Source organism: Canis lupus, chromosome 10 (genome assembly GCF_003254725.2).
Source record: "Canis lupus dingo isolate Sandy chromosome 10, ASM325472v2, whole genome shotgun sequence".
Lineage (NCBI taxonomy): Eukaryota > Metazoa > Chordata > Mammalia > Carnivora > Canidae > Canis > Canis lupus.
Window position 1 is genome coordinate 23341309 of NC_064252.1, and position 17215 is coordinate 23358523.

Sequence of the window (17215 nt, forward strand, 5' to 3'; positions counted from 1 at the left end):
GGGCATTTTGGGAACCCTGGGTGGCGCAGCGGTTTAGCGCCTGCCTTTGGCCCAGGACGCGATCCTGGAGACCGGGGATCGAATCCCACATCGGGCTCCCGGTGCATGGAGCCTGCTTCTCCCTCTGCCTATGTCTCTCTGCCTCTCTCTCTCTCTCTGTGTGACTATCATAAATAAATAAAAAATAAAAATAAAATAAAATAAAATGGGCATTTTGTGAATAAATCAGTTAATAATAAGGTTTGGAAGAAATCTTGTTTATTTTTAAAATTTCTACGTCAAGTTATTTGCCATTTGTCCATCTGAAAACAAACTCGTGTTTTCAAAAGCAAGAAACTTTTAAATTACAAAACTGATAAAACAGAAATAGCTAACCATGTATGTCCTCACTTTAACATATCAGTTTGTACGTATTTGAAACTTAACTCTCCTTTACATTTAAAAAAACCAGTCATCATTATACCTCAATTTTTAAAATGTATTTTAAAAAAGAGAGAGAATACACTCCACCAAAGAAGACACATGGGTGACAGGAACAAGAAAAGATGCTCAGCATCATTAAACATTAGGAAAGTGCAAATTAAAATCACAATGAGATCATCGCTACATACTAAAGTGCCAAAAATCTTTAAAAAAAAAAACCCAACCTGCCACAGTACCAAGTGCTAGTGAGAATGCAGAACAGTTGGAGCTCTTGTACGTTGCAGTAAGGAATACAAAATATACAGCTATGTGGGGTGACAGTTTGGTGATTTCTCATAAAGCTAGACATATACTCATTGAATAACAATTTCATTCCTAAGTATTTACCCAAGAAAAATGAAGGCCTATGTCCACACAAAGACCTGTCAGTGAATGTTCACAGCTTCTTTTTAATTGCCCCACGCTGAAAACAACCATGTCCTTTCAACAGGATGAAAAGGCAAACAAGTCTATGGTGTATCCATACAATGGAATATCTCTTAGCAATTAAAATTAACATAGCATAAGCAGTAGTAACATGGATCAGCCTCAAAAGCCAGACCACATACTGTGTGATTGCCTTTATCTTGGACAGCTCGTCAAAGGGTGCTGGGGACGAAGAATCTCCTGTCCCCTTCAAAGTCCCTTTAGCTGGACTAAAAATCAAATTGACATGAAACAGATTAACAGGAGAAAATAAAATTTAATTTGTATATATGGGGAATCCACACAGACATGGCATATTCCAAAGACAGGCAAAATGAGGTACATATACCTGAGCTGCTTCTCCTGGGCTGAGGAGAAGTGGATAGGGGCCTGGGACTTCAGAGAGAAGGAATGTGATTCACAGGAAGGTGAAAAATACGAGTAAATGTTTAGAAAACAAATGTTTGCTGGGCCACTCAGAAGCGGTGGGACACAGAGGACTTTGATCAGATAGGCCTTGCTGGGTTCCTTCTATCTATCAAGCCTAGTTGGTGGTATAATGTAGGTATCGATGATGGTAGCTCTCTTCCTGGAGCAGATCCTCTCTCTAAATTCTTTGTGAGCAGTTGTGGGGGAGGTAGAGAGCTTTTCCTGAATCTGCTGGGGGTTATGATTGCTTTTTTTTTTTTTTTTTTTTTTTTTTTTTTTTATGATTGCTTTTTGACTCAGAATAATCTTCATGTCAAAGTGGCCTGTTTTGTGGCGGCCTGCCCTTGGCCCCCATGAGGGACACAGATCAGATCAGTGTTTGCCAGGGCTGTGTGGGGCAGAGATTGACTGCGGGAGGGCACAGGGAACGTGGTGGGGAGATGGAAGTTTCCGTACTTGGATATGGTGATGGCTATACACCGCACACGTTCATCTGAACTCACCTAAGCGTAGACTTGGGAAGGGTGAATATTACCGGTTGTAGATTATATTTCATGTTTCATTATATTTCACTGTAGAGAAACAGCTGTCCGTAGTTCTGCTCTTAGGACAATCTCCAGTGCCTCGCTCAGGGGAGCAGGAAGGCCACACTGCTCTGTCACTGGGCAGTTTATGGAGATGAAACAGTGATACCTGGCATATGTCCCTACGCGAGCACTAAAAGGTTGGCGGTTCCATGCCCACATGGAGCCTTTTCCCCCAGCAAAGGCCGGCAGAGCAGACATTGCTAGAGTGTCATAAACACTCCCTTCTCCCCTTGGCCTCAGCAGTGGTCACAGTGCCAGCATTTATTTATTATCTTTTTTCAATTTTATAATCTTTTATTATCCATAACAACAGCTGCTTTAACGTCTTTGTCAGGCAGCTGTTAAAGGGTGGGTGGGAGGACACCCTTAACCCTAACAAGGAAAACTCAAGCCTTTATGTTCAAGCAAAATTAGAGCTCTTTTAAATGTCCAAAGCTGGGATCCCTGGGTGGCGCAGCGGTTTAGTGCCTGCCTTTGGCCCAGGGCGCGATCCTGGAGACCCGGGATCGAATCCCACGTCAGGCTCCTGGTGCATGGAGCCTGCTTCTCCCTCTGCCTATGTCTCTGCCTCTTTCTCTCTCTCTCTCTGTGACTATCATAAATAAGTGAAAAAAAAAATTAAATGTCCAAAGCTATTAATTAGTTTAATTGAAGCATTAAACTAATTCTGAAAAAAAAAAAAAAAAACTAATTCTGAATTAACATATTTGAATAACCAAGAACTAAAATGTTCAAATCTTTTCTAGTACAAAAAAATTAAATTTGCTTTAGTTATAAAAGAACTCTCTCAATATATACAACCTATACACTTCAGACATTCACAAAAATGTGAGTGGAAGGCTTATCAAAAGACATTTAATACAATTAGTTTTCAACAACCCCTTGATGGTCCACATCTACAAAGATATCCAGCCCAGCTCAACCCCCCCTCCAAAACCCACCCCCCACAGAAAAGCACATACTTACCAGAATTTTTAGCAAGTATGGTTTGGGAATTTGTTTTGTTTAAAAAAAGGCCCCCAGGGCAAGTTATTTACAGTTTAATTTCCATTGTCAACTGATCTGGACCTTGACCGGGATCGGGACCTGGACCTCTGGCGATCCACAGATGCTGGAGACTTAGATCTACTTGAAGAACCACGTTTCTGCCTCTTCTCAGACAGTGCCAGCATTTAAACCTAAACTCATGCTTCGGCAAACATCCTGCCTGTATTCCTTGCTGCTTCTCAGATTTTAAGAGTTGTCCTTTAAATATGAACGGCAGCCAAGGTACATGCTGATGGGTCGAACTGATGCGTGTCTTCTTAGGAGGTAGCTTTTTCTTTTCCCTAAATCTTTTTACAAGGGTTTTGAAAAGCAGAGAAATGGCAGGTTGCCAGAGAGCCAACATACTATGATCTTGATTACCAGTGTGGATATTGTTGGTGACAGTGATATGAAAGCCACCTCTGCCTCCTGGTTTCGTGTCAACTATCAAGTCCAAATCGAGCTGTGATGAGCTGAGCTCCTCTTGCCACCAGCTCAGCAACAGAGTTGTGTTTTGTTGGTTACTTTTTTTCTCCTTCTGTAAATTTCAAAATGACAGCAAAGCCCTATTTTAAGGGAAGTGAGCTTGCGGTGTCACTTCCAGCTGATTGTGAAATGCTTGCTTTTAGAGGTGCCTGGGTGGCTCAGTGGGTTAAGCCACCAATTCTTGATTTCGGCTCAGGTCATGATCTCAGAGTCATGAAATTGAGCCCCATGTTGTCAGGTTCTACGTTCAGTGGGGTGTCTTCTTGAGAGATTCTCTGCCTCTGCCCCCTGCTCATGTTTTCTCTCTCTCTCTGTCTCAAAAATAAATAAAAATCTTAAAAAGAAAGAAAGAAATGCTTGCTTTTGCTTTGCTAAGAAAGGGACAACTGAAGGGTAAAGTTGAAAACTGTGTGTTTTGGTGAGTAGCAGCAGCCTGGCCATGCTCCGGGCCAGAACAACAACTGATGTGGGCTCCCAGAGCTATTCGTGAACCTCAGCATTGCCTGCTGGACAATGCTGCCCAGGCCACCTCACTTCCAGGGGTCCTTACTGATCCCATGGAAGCAGGGTTCTCTCTGGCCTCCGGGACAGCCCTTCCTGAAGGGGCCAGAGCCCCTTCTCCCCCATTGCCCATCTCCCTGGGGGCCCATGTGTTCTGTCTCTCTGAGAGGTCTTCACTAACCACCACTGCCTTTACCTGGAGAATTTAGCTCAGTTGAATTCATTTAGAAATGGTAAGATTGATGAAAGTTGATTAAGATTTTTGAAGACAAGGAAGAAAGGATTGTAATAAAACAGATCATTTTTTTGCCACATTTCCTTCCAGTCCTCCAATGTCCAAATTAGCCACTAATATTTTGTCAATTATTCTCTTGTATTTGATAATTTAGATGAGCTGATCTCTTTTCAGGTGTGAAAGTAGTCAAAATCACCATAACCCTCATCAAAGCAGATAAGAGTCTGAGCTTTGCTATCAAGACTGCCCTACCTGGAGCCTTTTGAAACACAGCAGTGGCTGCACTGCTGCTGCAGGATCAGGGGGAAATGTGTCATTCTCTAAGCCTTGGTGTTCTCCTGTTCAAATGGGGACAGTTATTCCTACTTGTTAAGGCAGGGCAATATTTGGAGGTAAGACACCTGCTGTGGTGCCTGGCACATAGTGGGTGCTCAGTAGTGGGAAATAGTATTTATTGCTCTAATCGATAAGTGAAAATAATCCAGCATGGGAAGACATTAAAGCAGAAGGTACTTCAAACATATTTCTATCTATTTATATAATGATGATCACAAAAGACCTTTAGCCAATTCTGTAATATTAATTATAACATCATTTTGAGTTACTGAATTCTTTTTCTTCCTTTCTTTTTTTCCCCTAAATCTCTCTAGTCAGACATCACTTACTCTGGGTAGCTGTCCCTGGCCCCTCACTTCCCTCTGTCAGACCCCTTCCTGTGCTGGTCTATCTCCTTCACTGACCCACAGGTCAGAGCGCAGACACCAGCCATGTAGTTATTGAGAAGTTTCAAATCACTGTTTTTAAAAATATTCCTGCTAGTGGAATCTTAGTGGGAGCTTATCATCTAATGATGCAGGATGCCTTCTGAGTGGGGCGGGGGGTGTGGGGGGATGGATGAGCACCCAGGAGCCCAGCTGGCATGGAGGCTGTTTGTACAGCCGAGCGGGGCCCAGCCTCACAGTGTGGTTCTGTCTCCTAGGTTGGGAACTACAAGCGGACTGTGAAGCGGATAGACGATGGCCACCGCCTGTGCAGCGACCTTATGAACTGCCTGCACGAGCGGGCACGCATTGAGAAGGCCTATGCACAGCAGCTCACGGAGTGGGCGCGGCGCTGGAGGCAGCTCGTCGAGAAGGGTAGGGAGGCCACGGCACAGGGCGTCTTGACCTGGGTGCTCTGGGCAGCTCTCACAAGAACAGGGCAGCAGTGTGTCTCAGTTCTTGGGGCTGTGATTCATACAGGGGAGCGGCACGATGCCATCACCCAGCAGCACGGACTGTGTGGGCTTTCCTCCCCTGCAGCACATGGGGCTCCTCTCTGCAGGCAGCACCGGAGTCCCCCCTTGCGGCCCTTGTCATCCATGGGACATGCTATACTTGCCAGTTTAACTCAGAAGGGTTCCTTCAGGGCTCAGATTTGAGTAGCGCTGCTATCACATCAGAGGCCTTGCTGCTCCACACTGTGGGTTCCAACACGGAGAGTTGTTGATCTGTAAGCTTGGCTGTGTAGTGCATCAGGTGAGACTAGATGGTGACATCTGGCAGCCTTTCTGATTTTGAATGTGTGTGTGTGTGGTTTTTTTTTGTTTTTTGTTTTTTGTTTTTTTTATTCATAGAGACATAGAGAGAAAGGCAGAGACACAGACAGAGGGAGAAGCAGGCACCATGCAAAGAGCCTGACGTGGGACTCGATCCAGGGTCTCCAGGATCACGCCCTGGGCTGCAGGCGGCGCTAAACCGCTACGCCACTGGGGCTGCCCCTGATTTTGAATGTTAACGGGAATGAGTAGAGGTGTTGTACACGTTTTGCCCCCCACTCCCTCCCGAGCAAAACACACAAGATTCTGGAGCTTAGTAACAGAACGCTGCTCTGGCTATGGATTGCGCTCAGAATGCACTTCCCAGCAGTAGAGGGGCAGCTTGATGGATTACAGGGTTTCCTGGGACAGAAGCCGAGTAGTGGGATTTTCTCAGGGTGTGCTATGGGCCAGGCCCTTCTACCGTGATGACTGACTTCAGAGGATGGGGAAGCCAGGCCACTGGTCCTGCAGTCCTGGACGGGCGGGGCCTCAGGCAGCTGCTGCTGGGTCTGGACTAGCTGCTCATCTTTCCCCTGTTGAAGCAAGTCGTCTGTAGGGCTTAGCACAGTGCCTTGGTGGAGTAGGTGTCTGGGAGTGAGACGGCCATGCCCGGGTACTGAGTAGCCAGGGAAGGGGCAGCTCCTGTGAACCATAACTGTTATTGTTTTAGTTCTAACTCCTAGGGCCCAGCTGTTAGCACTGTCCCTTGTGTTTGTTCAGAACCTGAGGTTCACAAAGCCCCCTTGTCCCCCTCACCTGTGGACTCTGCCCCTGTGTCGCAGACCCAGCAGGAGAGGGAGCTGCTTGTTTTGTAGACACAAAGGATTATAAGTTCAGGAGGGCTCGCCTTCCACGGTTCATGGTTCCTTCATGTCATTACCCAGCTTGAACAGTGACTGTCCCCTGGGAGAGCCTTGAGGTCAGGGCCTGGCTCTTCCCATCTTCATCCTCAGATTGTGTCATAGCCTCCTTCTCTCTCACCTGACCCCACGCCGCCCCACACCCTCAACAAGATGACAGGCCAAATGACGAGCTCCCTTCCTAAGCACAGTGTGCAGGGTGACCACTATCTAGAGATTTCCATCTGGCTAGAACAGGTTCCTGCCTCCAACTCCCCTTCCTCTCCCCAAGACAGGCCTTCCATTCTGCTGTGGAGACAGTCCTCTGCTTGATGGGGCAGCTCTCGAGTTCTTGCTCCAAGCCAGGCTCCAGGCTCCGCTCCTGTCATGGGATTGAAAAGAGCAGTGCTGACCTCAGGGAAGGGAGAGGGTGGGCTCTGAGCCCCTGGGGAGAGAAGTCAGTCCACTGCAGAGGCGACTCCTTCTCCGGCCAGCCTTAAGCAAATTAAAACTTCCAAGAGGCAGAAATTCATGTTTTTAAAAAGTTTAGTGACTTTAGAAAAAGAAAATGTGTATGTATAATCCCCCAGTTTCCCTAACAGAAGAATGGTTGAGTAGATCCAGCTTCAGTTCCTTATTCTTTATTCATCCCAAGCTGAAAAAGGAACAGACACTGAGAGAAAACTGAAAGAACCAAAAAGAACCCTACCCCACCCCTGCCCAGCCAGGCTGTCCTCTGGAATTCTGTCCTCACAACCAAGAGGTTAATGGACAGAGTCCCCACACAATGCCTGTCTGGGGGCCCCAGTGCCCCATAACCAGCAGCTTCTCTTCTGTGCCAGGGCCCCAGTATGGGACGTTGGAGAAGGCCTGGACGGCTCTCATGTCCGAGGCGGAGAGGGTGAGCGAGCTGCACCTAGAGGTGAAAGCCTCGCTGATGAACGAGGACTTCGAGAAGATCAAGAACTGGCAGAAGGAAGCCTTTCACAAGCAGATGATGGGAGGCTTCAAGGAGACCAAAGAAGCCGAGGACGGCTTTCGGAAGGCACAGAAGCCCTGGGCCAAGAAGCTGAAAGAGGTGCCTCCATCCTGCAGGCTGCTCCCTGCCTGGCCTGACCCTGTGCTTTTTGGCTAGTCCTGCCCTGATGCTTTGGGCCCAGGATCTAACAGGGGCAGAGATGGGGGTCCCCCCCTGGACCAGAAGCCCCTGCTGGCTAACAGTGACCAATTCCAAGACACAAAAATCCCTTTGGGCTGGTAGAAAGATTGATTTAAAATTTTTCCTTCTTTTGTATGTGTTTCCTCTGAAATTTGCAAATGATACTGATACTGGTTTTTTTAAAAGTAGCAGCTGAAGCTGCTGAGTCTTTCCCGGCTTTTGCTAGCTAGAGGCTCTTCTACAGGCACCCCCACTCTCAGCACAAAAGGGGCCCCCTTCCCCCTTCCACTGCCAAAGCTCTGCCAGCCCCGTTCTTGGGTGGACTTCCTGCTTCCTTCTGTCTCCGCCTGTTGGGTTTTCTCAGGAGCCGTACCACCTCCCTCCTCCTGAGAATCACCTGGAACAGCCCTCTGTCTTTAGGTTGTAACAACAGGCTTTCCTTCTTTCTTCTGTGTCTTGGCTCTTGCCACATCTCCTTTATCTTGCTTCTTGTCCATGGCCTTGTGTAATGACAACCATGAGGCCATGGTTACAAAACTCCTCTTTCCTCTCTAGATTGAACTTTGACTTTGGCTCAAGGAAAGAAGGATCTGTTAAATAAAGACACAGCTGTGTGTGTATGCACTTGTGTGCATGTACATGTTCTAGCTGTGTGAGGTAGCCGTGGAACACGTGGCCTGTGACTCTGCCTCCCAACATTACCCCCTCCTGTTAGCTCCGGAACTTTGGAACGTCCTTTGTATTTGCCATTCCAGCTGCCTGGCATGCTCTTCTCACAGACAGCCACACCTCCTGCACATTCTTGCTCCGTGTCATCTTGGCTGGCTCTCTCCAGCTGCCTCAGCATGGTGCCCCACCTCTCATCCCTGCTTCCCTCTCCTTCTTGGCACTCATCACCCTCTTGTTCACTCTGTTCTTCAGCTAGCTCTTGTGGTTGCCTCTCTAGCTCGATGGAGAGCTCCCTGAAAGCCAGGGTCTTGGGTGCTGCACCCTGGTGCCCAGAATGGCACCTGACCCGAAGCAGGCACCCTGTCAGTATCTGTTGAGCGTACTCCTCCCTTGTACCTAGTTGTAATTATACGACAGGCACAGCTTATACCTGTTCCTCCCCTTCCTTGGGGTGTTGCAGGCAGAGTCTGTGAAACCTCTAGTTAGGATCTTGAACTTGCGGACACGTAACACTCAGGAGCTCATTCTCCCTGCAGGTAGAGGCAGCAAAGAAGGCCTACCATGCAGCATGCAAAGAGGAGAAGTTGGCCACATCACGAGAAACCAATAGCAAAGCAGACCCATCCCTCAACCCTGAGCAGCTCAAGAAGTTGCAAGACAAAGTAGAAAAATGCAAGCAAGACGTTCTTAAGGTAAATGTGGCACATCGTTTTCCATGGTGAATGCACAAGCCTCGCCAGACACCTCTCTGGCCCGCAGTTAGCTTTGTCGCCACTTGATTGGAGGGGTGGAGAGATGGCACAGCAGTAAGACCTATTCCTGCCCTCAGGAGGCTCCCACGTGAGTGCCTTACCTTCCCACAGCCCCCTGCCCACTTCAGGATGGAGGGCAGAACTGAGTGCTGGGCAAGCAGGGCAACGGCCGATTCTTCCGCTCAGGAAAAGGTGGTGGGGTGGCCAGGGCTGCTGTGAGAGAAGTGGGAGGGACCAGCTTGTGCAGGACATGGAGGTGTGGATGTCAGCGGCAGGGGCCTGATGCAAGAGCTGGCCCGGAGGGTTATGATGACCAAGTGGTCTTGCAAGGCGAGTGAAGTAAGGAGCTTCAGGACACTGCTAACAGGCAGCCACTGAAAGAAGGTTCCAGAGCTCAAGGAGGGCAGAGGTGTGGAGGAAGACCACAGCTTAGAAGGGTTGCTCTGGTGGTGAGTGGAGGGAGTCCCATGAAGGTGGAGTGCCTGGGACGCCCAGCACACTGTGGCCACGGGGAGCTTGGAGAGGTCGGGGGAGCGGGCAGGTTTCCCCGCAGCCCCGGCAGTGAAGGCCCAGAGAGGTGTGGGTGGGGGCTGCGGGTGCTCAGCCAAGAGTCCGTGAATAGGCCCTGTGTGCAGCATCCTGGGTGCCCTTCTGCCTTTCTGTGCAGTGTGGGGGGGTGAGGGGGGGCCCTGCTGCCGTGGATTGGAGAGATCAAATGGGAGGATGGTATAAACTAGGGGGGACAAAGGGGGGCCTCTATGGATGCAGGTAGTGATTCAACCTGGAAGGCCTGAGTCACAGGATGCAAACACTAGACAGATTCATATAATTTAAAAGTTCCCAGGAAGTGAAAACTGACGTGAGCAAGGCCTAGGCCACCACCTCTGCTGAGTGGAGAGGGGTGCAGGGCTGGGGGCTGAGCTGTCTGGAGTCCTCCTTGCCGCAGTGCTGAGGGAGGAGAGATGCCAGCGTGCGTTTGGGCAGAGAGGCCCAGAGAGGTGTGGGTGGAGGCTGTGGGTTGAGCCAGGTTGAGAAGGGCTGTGTCCCGGGAGCAACATGTTGTTCTTCCCCCCAAAGGGGAAACGGGAGAGCTCTGAGCTGCTGTGTTAAACCCACCACCCTTTCAGCCTGGATGGACACCACTGAACCCAGGGAATTTAGGTGGTGGCATCTCTGTTGTGTGACCGAGGAAACTGAGTTCAGAGAGGCTTAGTCTTGTGCCACCTGGTAGTGTGAGTGAGGGAAGGCCGGACCCTCTCTCCCTGCTCCTCACTGCTGTCACTGGCATACAGGGGAGGGTGGTTGTGGGGACTGTCTACAGAAGAGTTCATCACTCAGAGCAAGCACCTGAGTCCCTTGGGGAGTGGCCCCGACTGCCCACACCTGGTTCTGGAACTGGGTCCAGTCCAGGAGTGTGGGGTTGCCAGGAGGCTGCCTCCACTGCGAGATCAGGTGAGGAGTCTGGGGCTACTTGTTGAATGGGGTGGGCACCCGGGCTTAAGGAAAATAAGGCTGGGACGATGCTCAGGGTTGCTGTTGCCATGTGTCCAGAACGGTGCCTGGAGGAGGGGCGAGGCTTCTCTGTTCCTGGGTGTGGATGGAGGGTTGGGGTGGGGGTGAGGGACATAGACACACGTACCTTTCATGTTTCATTGCCATTCACAACGGAATCTACCAAATTGGTCCAGGGTCCGAAGTCAGACATAAGGCACCTGTCAGGATGGCTGGGCCACTTTATAGAAGCTTCCCTCCTGGCTCTGTGGTCCAGCCAGTGACCATGGGGCATGATGGACCTTGTAGGCTGAGAGCTGGCCTGGAAAGGAGGGCGACTTCACCCTCCCACTCTCCTTGAAACAAGTTCTAAAAACCAGCACTGACTGGCTACATAGGCCCATCTGTGTTTCTCATTGGTCAGGCCATGACTGCGTCCTGCAGTACCTGTCAGAAGGGACTTTCTCATGTTCAGTGCTAAGTGTCCCAGTCCACAGGAGAGCGAAGGCTGCCTTTGTTTCACTCCATGGATGTTTCCTAGGAACTTTCTTTGTGCTCTGTGCTAGGAATTCCCCGATAGTGATGACCCTGCTCTGTATCTGGCTTTGCTGGGGCAGGGCTGTTTGTAAGCACAGGGAGGCCCCAGGGAGGCTCCTGTGTGTTGTTGGAGTACCCCAGAGAAGTGGTTTCTCTGTGCTGCTCTGGTGGTACCACCAGGCCCTTTGTATTTAAACCACAGCTGCATGTCTTAAGGCCTCTGACCTAGTGATCCCACGCAGAGCCTCACACGTCTAGGGAGATGATGATGATAATGAGTAGTCAGAGCATTTGGTGGTGCTCTGTTCCTCCTGCGAATGTCCACATTCTGGAAGGGATGACCTTTTCTTGGGGTCACAGAGGACCCAAGCCCAGCCAGGAGGCTCAGAAGTAGAACAAGGAACAGAATATGAGGGGGTGCCAGGAAGGGAGACTTTAGGGAGTGGGTTGGGCCTATAAGGGAAGTCTTGGAGAAGAGGGGTCTCTGGACCATAAAGGGGAGTTTTCCAGGGCTTGAGTCACAGAAGGGTGTCCAGGAGAAAAGCAGCGTAGATGGTGAGTAGATTTGGGGTCTGGAGTAGGGGCAGAGCTGCTCCAGAGGCTGCAGAGGCTGGGGTCCTAAGACATGGCCTTGATCCAGAAGGCAGGGGCAGGGCAGCCTGTAATGGTTCAAGGAGGCTCAGCCCTTTCTCAGAAGCCGGCACCATGGTCAGGAACAGAAAAGCAAAGTTCCTGGGGAGCTAGCCAGCCTGTCTGTCTGTGATCGCCCCCATTTCTCAGGGTCTCCACAGTGGAAAGGCTGCAGCCCTGCTGTGCCTCATTTTGCCCCAGGAGGCTATGATGGCCTTCCATATTTCCTTTCTGCTCAGACCCCTCGTTGAGGACAGTCTTGGAATGAATGTATGGGGATGTGACAGGCCTGGGGGACACGGGGACGGGGACTTTTTTGAATGCCTACTTCATGCAGCTTGGTGCTCATTTTGTGTCAGCTCATTTAAATATCAGAATGCCATGAAGTGGAAGTGTAGGCATTGTGGGTTCAGTTCCAGACCACTGCAATAAAGTGAGTCAAATGAATTTTTTGGTATCTCAGCGCACATAAAAGCTATGTTTACCAAATAGTGTCATTTACTACGTGTGCAATAGCATTATGTCTAAAAACAGTATACACACCTTAATTTAAAAATACTTTATTACTAAAAAACAATGCTAACCATCATCTGAGGTTTCAGTGAATCATAATCACTAATCACGGATCACCATGACAAATGCAATAATGATAATAATGAAAACTTGAAATATTGTGAGAATTACCGAAACGTGAGCAGAGACAACAGAGCGAGCAAGTGCTGTGGGAGCAATGGTACTACCAATAGACTTGCTCCACACAGGGCTGCCACAGACCCTCGGTCTCCTAAAACATGAAGTACTGTGGGGCGACTGTGGGGCGACATAAAATGAGGTTTGCCTCTACCTCGTTTTCTGCGAGGCGAAGTGAGGCTGTTAAGAAACTCTGTGCGGTACCAGGACTCGCCCCCAGGCCTGTCTGGCACTCATACCCTGTGCTCTTGCCCTGAGGTGTCCGCTGAGTCACCACTGCTGTGGGGAAGGTCCGAGGCTCAAGGGGGTCCTGGCACAGTCCTTGCCTGAGGAGAGAGGACATGGGTGGATGCTGTGGGCAGGGGTCAGTGTGGCAGTGGTGCCCAACCATGCACCCTGGGTTCCAGAGGGACCGTCCCCTCCCCAGCATTGACCTGTTTGGGCCTGCTGCTAGCTAAGAGGCCCGGCAGATGCCAGGAGTATGGTTGGCAGTTTGGAAGTGGAGGGTGTGAGACTTGAACTTGACTTTGAAAGTAGAGTCTGTCAGACTCCAGAGCTTATGCTTTCAAGTCTGTGGAGGCCTGAGAAGCTTTCCCCAGCGATGGCCTTAGTGGTGGAGATGGCATTAGAGATGAGCTTGGAGGGCCTGGCTGTGTGGGGTGGGAATATTGTTCCAGCCCAGATTGGGTGGGAGCACCCTTCAGGAGCAGAGGTAGAGTGTGAGTCTTCTGGGCTGGAATCTGAGGGGTGCCAGGGAAGGAGATCCTTGGATGCTGGGTCACAGCTCCTCACCCCGCTTACTCCTCATAAAGTCACTCAAAATGTCTGCCTTAATATAGTCACCCTATAAGTAGGCCTAGATGCTGATGATTCAGAAGGGGACGAAGGCAAGTGAGGAGCAGGGTGGTGCAGAGCCTGGCTCACCTTCTCTCCATCAGAGGGAACCAGAGTGAATGGAAATGAACCTCTGCCCTGTGGTGCTTGGATTGTCTTGTAGACCAAAGAGAAATATGAGAAGTCCCTGAAGGAGCTTGATCAGAGCACGCCGCAGTACATGGAGAACATGGAGCAGGTGTTTGAGCAGTGCCAGCAGTTTGAGGAAAAGCGTCTGCGCTTCTTCCGGGAAGTTCTGCTGGAGGTTCAAAAGCACCTAGACTTGTCAAATGTGGCCAGGTAAGTTTCCATTTTTTTTTTAAATTTTTATTTATTTATGATAGTCACAGAGAGAGAGAGAGAGAGAGAGAGGCAGAGACATAAGCAGAGGGAGAGGCAGGCTCCATGCACTGGGAGCCCGACGTGGGATTCGATCCCAGGTCTCCAGGATCGCGCCCTGGGCCAAAGGTAGGTGCCAAACCGCTGCGCCACCCAGGGATCCCAAGTTTCCATTTAGAGAAAGAGGACATCACCAGGAGGCCAGTGGGAAATTGCTTTTGAATAAAGCTCAGTCACTACTCTCCAGACTTAGGATGGCAGTGTTTGTCAGAAGAGCTTCTCCCTGGGGGTGCCTGGGTGGCTCTGTCAGTCAATCGTCTGACTTCTGATTTCAGCTCAGGTCATGATCTCAGGATTGTGGGATTGAGCCCCGTGTCGGGTGTCATGCCCAGTGGGGAGTCTACTTGGGATACTACCCCTGCCCCCAGTAAATCTTTAAAAAAAAAAAAAAATCTCCCTGGTTAGGTCCTCCTGCCCAGGGAGGAAACTTGTGCTGAGCCCATGTGCAGGTGCACAGTCGGCCTATGCTGGGCATCCCATCAGCCTGGGCCAGCTCATTGCTGGTCTGAGCTAGGCAGCCTCAGGCTGCGCATTAAGGTGAGCCATGAGCCACCAGCTCTAAGTACGACACTCGAGGTCCAGGTAGGAAGGGAGGGCCGCAGCCTGGATCAGCCACAGTTGGCATATTTGGAATCCAGCCAGGAGCATTTCTCTGTGTTTCCCAGGTTGGTGCCCTTCCCTCAGGACCATCTTACGGAGGCCCTTCCCTTCAAGTGGCTGGCTGCCCACTCAACCTTGACTTCTCGGGGGCCTCTTGGGCAGCACAGGCCCTCGGAGGCTCAGCTCTGGATCCTGACATAGAGGTTGTGATGTTCTTTCTGCACTTGCCTTCTCTTTTTTCCCACGATGCCTCCATTGGGGCAGAGGTCTGAGCTAACCATGGATGTGGATTCAGTCATCCTTATTGCAGAGCTGTGTAGAAATGACTCACAAGCTAAGACTTGTCTTTTTTTTTTTCTTTTTTTTAGACTTGTCGTTGTTAAGAAATTGCATTCCCTTTGTCTCCTGTATAATTCAGTGGAAGGGAATAATTATTGTATCGCCACTCTGCCAGTATTTAATGCTTAGGACAGTCTGTAAAGTGGGTGGCATTATTCCCCATTTACCAGGGGGGAAGCTGAGGCCAGTTTTGGTGGATTAACTTGCCTGGGGCTGCACTGCTGGCTGGGGTAGGGCAGCTGTGCCCATTATGTGCACGTTGTCCTTGGCTGGCATGCCTGGCCTCACTGAGTCCTCGAAGCCAGCCTGGGGAGTAGATGGCAGAGTAGTGTCCTAGGGCTACCATAACAAAATACCAAACCCCTGGCTTACGACAGCAGAAATTTATTGTCTCACAGTGTGGGGATGGGAAGTACGAAATCAAGATGTTGGCAGGGCCGTGTTCCCTCTGAGGCTCTAGGGGGGAGGATCGTTCCAATTGTCATTCTGTCTGCTGCCAATCCTTGGCTTATAGACACATCACCCCTGCCACGTGGCCATCTTCTCTCTGTGTCTTCATGTACCCTTTCCTCTGTGTGTATCTGCGTGTCTACATTTCTCCCAGCAATTAGGGCCCACCCTAATGACCTCATTTTAACTTAATTATTTCTGTAAAAACCCTATCTCCAAATAAAATCACATTCTAAGATACTGGGGGTCAGGACTTCAACATATGTTGTGTGGAGGACACACTTCAACTTAGACCAGATGGCACTGTGCCCACTCAACAGAGGAAACTGAGACCCAGAGAGGGAAAGGACTTGCCTGCCATGTAGGTGATAAGGGGAAACACTAGGTCCTGTCCTTCATAATCCACTTTCTAGGATGTTGAGCTGGTGTGAGCTGCTGCTCCAGGTAGAGGGTGAGTTCTGCGGCCACAGCACTGGGCAGTCTTCACTTACAGCTTTTGCACCTTCCAGCTTTTTTTGAAGGGATGAGGGGGAACTTTCCTGATTCTGGACCTGTTTAAGTGGAGCCACAGAGGTCAGTGCCCATGTGGCCAAGATGCTGGCACCTGCTGCATTATCTGACATAGAGCACTGCCCTGCCACCTGGTTTGATTTCAAGCCAATTTGTGGGAAGCCAAAGCTGTGGCTTGCAGCCCATGGTGGTGTTTCGTCTGCTGTGCACACTGAGGCCAGATAATCATCCAGCCAAGCCAGGGCAGAGCATCCCAGTCCGAGCTACAAAGCCAACTCTGTGTGGCCAGAGCCCACGCCCCCACTGTGGCCAGGCTCTGGGGCAGGGTGAATGGGGGCCATCCCTGCCTTCCAAGAGAGTCATGCATTTCCTCTCTCTGATTTAGCTACAAGAACATTTACCGTGACCTGGAGCAGAGCATTAAAGCTGCTGACGCGGTGGAGGACCTGAGGTGGTTCAGAGCCAACCACGGGCCAGGCATGTCTATGAACTGGCCACAGTTTGAGGTAAGAGGAGGCTGTGCCCAGGACCCCTTTGGTCTGGCAGGGGCTGGGCTCACAGGGTTGAGATGTATGCTTTCTCGCTCCAACTGGTGATGGCCTTTGCCCTGCTTAGGAGGCAGCCTTTAAGCATGGCTACTCTGGAACCCAGGTCAATGTGGAGAGTCCCAAAGGCACGACTGCAGGGCCTTTTGGAGTTCAGTGAAGGTGCAATCGTGTTCTGTCTTGTTAGGAATCATGATGGTCGCCTGTTGACCATTGGCATTCTCTAGTTGCTGATGAGTCCCAGGAGCTGCGCAGCTCCCCGCCTGCTCCGCAGGATGGCCACACCAGCCACAGCGCACACCAGGCTGGCAGGCCTCAGGCCTGGGACGGGGAGAGATGGGGCTATGTGTAGCTCTTACCCTTCCCACAGGGGACTTTTCCTCGGTTCAGATAGTAAATTCAACTCCTTTTGGTTCAGGATTAGCTTTCCTCTTTTCCTGATTTCATGAGTGTGAGCCTTCCAGTATCTTTACCTGCAAAATGTGAGGGCCTGGGGCTCTAGGACCTCTTCCAGCCACAGTCCATCTGCGCTCCCACCCTCACTAAGTCCTGCCACCCCCTCCTCTGAGGGAAGAGATTCTCCCCACCTGTGGTAAAGCAGGAGCCAGGAAAGGCTTGGAAGGGCTATGGCTGCTGCCTTCCGGGGAGGACACCTGGCACGAGGGCCGAGGGGCTTCCCCTGCCCCCGGGGACTGCTAGAGTACAGGCTGCACTCACATCTGGCCTCACCGCTTAACAGCTGTGGGACGCTGAGCCAGTCATTTGTTCCCATGTGTAAAGTGGGGATGACAACAGCACCCGTCTCCTTGGGCAGCTGGGAGTCCATCCTGGCCTCTAGCCCCACCCTAGCTATGGTTGTGTCAGACCTCACACATGTCCCTCTGTCTTCTGGAGCTTCTCAAGAAGCTGCTCCCATGACAGTGTGGGTCTCTGCAGCTGAGCACATTCCCTGCACTGTGTTAGGTGTTAGGACATCTCCCGACAGGAGGCTGAGAGCAGAC

At 50.4% G+C, this 17215-nt stretch overlaps 1 protein-coding gene across 8 annotated transcripts in view; it reads left to right on the top strand.

Annotated features, from left to right (window-relative positions):
* Positions 1 to 17215, top strand: part of PACSIN2 (protein kinase C and casein kinase substrate in neurons 2) — a 136641-nt gene that overhangs the window by 109935 nt on the left and 9491 nt on the right. For all 8 annotated transcript variants that reach the window (XM_035721778.2, XM_049115764.1, XM_049115766.1 and 5 more), the window contains 5 exons: positions 5132 to 5288; positions 7413 to 7648; positions 8935 to 9090; positions 13496 to 13671; positions 16055 to 16175. In XM_035721778.2, the coding sequence (XP_035577671.1) occupies positions 5132 to 5288; positions 7413 to 7648; positions 8935 to 9090; positions 13496 to 13671; positions 16055 to 16175 (846 nt within the window). The remainder of the gene's footprint in view (positions 1 to 5131; positions 5289 to 7412; positions 7649 to 8934; positions 9091 to 13495; positions 13672 to 16054; positions 16176 to 17215) is intronic.